Source organism: Arachis hypogaea, chromosome 13, assembly GCF_003086295.3.
Source record: "Arachis hypogaea cultivar Tifrunner chromosome 13, arahy.Tifrunner.gnm2.J5K5, whole genome shotgun sequence".
Lineage (NCBI taxonomy): Eukaryota > Viridiplantae > Streptophyta > Magnoliopsida > Fabales > Fabaceae > Arachis > Arachis hypogaea.
In genome coordinates, this window is record NC_092048.1 from 8,545,478 (window position 1) to 8,551,195 (window position 5,718).

General features: G+C 31.1%; 1 protein-coding gene across 1 annotated transcript; it reads left to right on the plus strand.

Annotated features, from left to right (window-relative positions):
- Positions 1 to 4,095: 4,095 nt before the first annotated feature.
- On the plus strand, positions 4,096 to 4,413 carry LOC112735736 (auxin-responsive protein SAUR21-like). The gene has a single exon (XM_025785248.2). The coding sequence runs from the start codon at positions 4,096 to 4,098 to the stop codon at positions 4,411 to 4,413; it is 318 nt and encodes a 105-aa protein (XP_025641033.1).
- The last annotated feature ends 1,305 nt before the right edge of the window (positions 4,414 to 5,718 follow it).

Below are 5,718 nucleotides of genomic sequence, written 5' to 3' on the forward strand. Positions count from 1 at the left end.
ATCATTATATTCTTTTGCTCCCTATTTGCTGTTTTATGCTAGTTTTTATGTTTTCTTTGTAGTTATTGCTATGTTTTTGTTACTATTTTTGGAATTACGCCCACTTTGTTTGGAATTGGGTGGAGATGTAATTATCTAAAAAAAAGAAAAAAAATCCTCAACTTGTTCTCAACCAATTTATACTCAGGAAACTAATGCCTGTCTCTCAACTAGTTGTCGTCTTCGATGGATCCCATGAATCCAGACAGCAAGTCATTTGTTAAGACTCCGAAAGAGAAGGAATGAATCACTCGATGTCTATTTCAAATGAGAATTTGCATATGATGTCAAAGAAGAATCTTCTCATGATGTCCTAATGTCCAACAATCTATATTGCTTGCCAGAGAGTGGAGAAAGGCGTGCCCTTGGAATAGTTGTGGAACTTGGTCTTGATGTCGTGGACGTTGTCGGTGTTGGAGATGATGTTATCAAAGACGTGGAAGTGGATGCTTTTGGTGGATGAAGTGCAGAGGAGGTGGATGTACCAGTCACAAAGATTTAGGAAGTGTGTGGTCCATGACATGTTGAGGTAGGTGTGACACGTGTGACAATTACACCATGGCTTAATCTTGGAGCTAAAGAGGAGGAAGGAAAAGATGGAAAAGAAGACTGTGAAGGTGAAGAAGGAGAGTATGAATGTTAGGGTTATGCGAAATATGATGAAAATTGGGAAAGAACAATGTCATTTTAGAATAAAGGGGTCAGGGATCATTTTGTCCCTTGTTAGAGTTGTCAGGGATCATTTTGTCTCATGTTAGAGTTTTCAGGGACTATTTTGTCTTCCGTTAGAGTTGACGGATCCAAGGACCTAAGTGACTGACGGAATTAATTGTTAGGGACCAATCGAGTAATTAATTTTAGTTGGGGACTAAAATGTCTGATTTGAAATTTTTTAAGGACCAAAATTGGTATATACTCTAAAAGATAAGAGTACAAAAGAAAATAAGAGAATTAAGTTAAATTTTAAAATTTTATTTATTTATCTCCCACATTATTAATTAGCATTATTTTTTCTTTCTTCTTTCTTTTCTGCTAAAACCACATGTAGCCACTTGTAGCAGTCATTTGTTGACGGCCACTTTCCGGCAACCTGTTGCCCAATTTTTTTTTTTTTCAGAAAAAAAAGAATAGGTTAAATAAACATTCAAAATTAATAAATTCTAAACTTGACTAATATTCAATCCAAGCAAAAATGCTTAAAGCATCTAAATGAATTCTAAAAGCACATGTTAATTAAGATTATGATTAGTAGATTAACTCTAATTTTTATTTAAATAAATGTATCACATATGCATTTGAATTTAAACTTTGTGGGTGTTTATTTTATTTATTTTTTCAATTACTAACGTTATTATTAAAAAATATCATATTACCGAATAACTTTTTGATATAGTTATGATTATCAACCAATTTTGATTTCTGTCAATAATTTTTGAGGAAATCATAGGCACGTAGGTTCAAGGCTAGACCGACTACTCCAAGAGTACTCATCCATAAACCAGTTACAGGTATAAATAACATAAAGAAATGTAACCAACGTTTATTGGAAAAAGTAACCCCAAAGATTTGGGACCAAAAGCGGTTAGTCGTGACCATTGAATAAGTTTCTTTAGCTTGGGTTGGGTTAAAAGCACGGAATGTATTTGCGTCATCACCATCTTCAAATAAAGTATTTTTCACGGTAGCACCATGAATAGTGCATAGTAGTGCAGCGTCCAATACACCAGCAACTCTCATCATATGAAATGGGTTTAATGTCCAATTATGAAATCCTTGGAAAAATAGGATGAATCGAAATATAACTGCTACACCAAAACTGAGTGCAAAGAACCAACCAGACTGACCTAGTGGATAATTCAACCAATCTCGCTTGCACAATGGAAAGAGCCACTGGTTTATCTCTCCAGCGAATCAAATTAGCCAAAGGTGTGCGTTCATGAGCCCATGCTAAAGTTTCAATCAATTCCTGCCAATATCCGCGCCAGGAGATTAAGAACATAAATCCAGTAGCCCAAACAAAATGTCCAAATAAGAACATCCATGCCCAGATGGATAAACTATTCATACCAAAGGGGTTATATCCATTGATAAGTTGTGAAGAGTTTAACCATAGATAATCTCTTAACCATCCCATCAAATAGGTAGAAGATTCATTAAACTGTGAGATATTACCCTGCCATAGTGTAATGTGTTTCCAATGCCAGTAAAAAGTAACCCAGCCAATCGTATTTAACATCCAGAAAACTGCCAAATAAAATGCGTTCCAAGCCGAAATATCACAAGTACCACCTCGTCCCGGACCATCGCAAGAAAAACTATAACCAAAATCTTTTTTATCTGGCATTAACTTGGAACCACGTGCATCCAAATATATGGTATGGAGTTTTCAAAAAGGGAGGGGAGATCCTTCTGAGCGAATCATATCATTCCAATCTATTGACAATTAAAAAAAACTGTTTATACTAAGAACATTGCATAACGGCAGTCGGAAAAGTGGGCCCCCATCGTCTAGTGGTCCAGGACATCTCTCTTTCAAAGAGACAACAGGGATTCGATTTCCCCTGGGGGTAGGTACTACGAAAGGAAGTTGATCATGGATCATCTAAAAAGAATCAAATTGATTCTTCCTGGGTCGATGCCCGAGTGGTTAATGGGGATGGACTGTAAATTCGTTGGCAATATGTCTACGCCGGTTCAAATCCAGCTCGACCCAATAATTTGCCGATCCACCATAAAAAGATATAACCATTTGTTGTTCTCCGGAAATGGCCGATATGCTCAGATATGGGAGAAAATAAAATGAGATAAATCTTTAGGGATCTTTTTTTACGGACCATATATACATATAAAATTCAAATCTTGTTAATGATCTAGATCCTTATTAGGATCTCTAAGTATAATATAAAAAACGATTAAATAAAAAAAAGATTAAAAAAAGACTCTTTCTTTATTTAATTTCTTTTGTATTGATGGATTCATTTTTTAATTGATTTGGCAATAATGAATGAAGGGATTACAAGTAATCCATGTCGTTCTCTAAAGTGCGTATTGATATATCAATTCAATAAATATATCTATTTATATAATTGAATAATAAAAATAATGGATATATGATACGTCTCTGTCAGTTAATTAAAGCAAACGATTCTATAATCTAAAATAATAAAAACAAAAAGGTTTGAATGAAAGCATAAGAATTTCTATGATGTACGCCCCTTTTCTGGGTTTGGTTTGTAGTCCATTGTACACATTGTACAAATACTCTATTGGCTCCCTAGCGGGATTCATAATTTTTTTACGGATGAGTGTCACACGTGATTGGATAAAATAAGGAACGAATATATAAGAGAGAGTTGGAGTAGCATCCATTGTGAAAAAGATGGTAGAATCGCGTTTCAAGTGATTTGAAAGAAAAAGACCGACATAACACTCAATTAGAAGAATAGATAAGATGGAAGATGAACAAGGGCTGAAAAGCAGAGGAAGACTTTATTGTGGTTGTTAATGTGATAACGAACCTCAACTATTTTTATGGGTTTTTCTTTGGTAGTTTATATAAATTTTTACCTGTGCCTAAACATCTAACTTTAGGGCACATGTTAAATAAATTTATATAATATATATAATGTATAAGTACATATATGATATATATGAAAGTAGACAATAGACATAGTGAGTGTAGAGTGGGACGTAGTGAACGTGGCAAGTTCCCCCAATACTCTGTTATTTAATTTGTATGGAAATGGAAATTGAGAACACAACAACAACAATTAACTACAAAACTGTGGGAGGGAGCTATTAGATTCATGACTATAATACACAAGTTGCATGGGAATGCCTCCTCTGACACATTTATCATAATGATATATATATATAGTCTTATACTGTTACTATTACTAATAATAAGTGCATGGACCAAGTTAGACTCAAATAAATAATTGAAATACATACAATATCTTATTTTTCCTTTCATTTGGGTATCTATATATATAGAGAGGTTGTTAGCTTAATAGAATTATATTCATTTGAGAGAAGAAAGAGAGAAAGAAATTAAAGATGGGTGTTCGTGTGATTCCAGAGACGATGATCCAACATGCAAAGCAAATTCTAAGATTGAGGTCTCATCATCATAGTTTTGCAAACAAAATTGATGTGCCAAAAGGGCACTTTGCGGTGTATGTGGGAGATGAAGATAATAACATGAAGCGGTTTGTGGTTCCTATTTCCTTCTTGAAGCAGCCAATGTTCCAAGCTTTGTTGAAAAAGGCTGAGGATGAATTTGGCTTTCACCAACCAATGGGAAATCATCATCTTCTTATTCCTTGTCCTGTTGATCATTTCCTTGATCTCACTTCTCGAATCACCAACAACTAGCTTAATTAGTAGTTAATTAATTATCTAGCTACCTAATTATTGTGCTTGATTCACTATTAGTTATTATTCATTCCCACAACTTTGTATTTCCTATGTACATACATTAATATTATTGTATTTAATTTGAGAAAGAGTGAAGATTATTACAATGCAACAATTTTGGTAATTTGGTCATTTCACTTGTTTTAGTCTTTATACTTATTTTAAATCAAATAAAATACTGAAACCTAATGCAGTCCTATACATTTTAGACTAAATATAATACTGAATCTTTCTTTTAAGGAGGCCACTCAGATAAACACGCTTAAAACGTCTTTTTTTAAAGATGTTTTCATATTGTGTTTTAATTGGTTTCTGTATAATTTATTTGGTGTTCCTCATCACATATTATTAAATTCCTCAAAAGATTTTCTTTCCAAAAATACTAAAAAATATTTAATTTGGACTAAAACAAAAAAAGTAATAGATTAACTATTAGATTTTTTTAAAAGATTATTTACATAAAAAATATATCACATTCATAAATATATATATATATATATATATATATATATATATATATAAAACAAGCTCAAGCGTTTAAAAATTTTTATAAATAAAAAAAATAATTAATTTATATTCGTACAATATATAAAATAATTACTATATTATTATTATATTATAGATTAAGATTCACTAATTTAATTTTTTTTATTTTTAATATAAGTATTAGAAATAAATAAAATTTTTATAATTAAATGTAGTGTAACAAAATATATATAATATTAATTAGTTCTTAAAAATTTTAAAAAAATAGTTTCTCATTTTAGTAAAATAACTATTTATTAAAGTAGAAAAATTAATTATTTTCTTCTCATATACGGTTTTTTTAAGACATAAAAGCAATTAATTAGGACATTGGTTAAGATAATTAAAGTCACTATTTCATTAAATTTTTAATTTAAAGAAAAATCCTAGTTAATTTTGGTATAGAAATTTCGAATTTAAAAACATTGACAAAAATTATGTTGAATTTTGATTTATTTGATTTTCATTTAAATTAATCACTACATAAGTTAAAGTTCTGTTTTGAAGTTATATTCGAGCTTTAATCTGATTTTTAAAGTTTCAATTTACTTAGTTTGATTTTTTAACTTAGGTATCCGTGACTCATATTAGGGTTTTAAGTGTTTAGTTGAAAATAAAAAATAAGGTAAAAAAATTTTAATTGTCACATCAAATAGTCGCTAGAATGTATAATGTAGTAGTCATTAGTCCATTTCAGCATGTCGTTAACGATTTTGTGAGACAGTGACAAAAATAAGA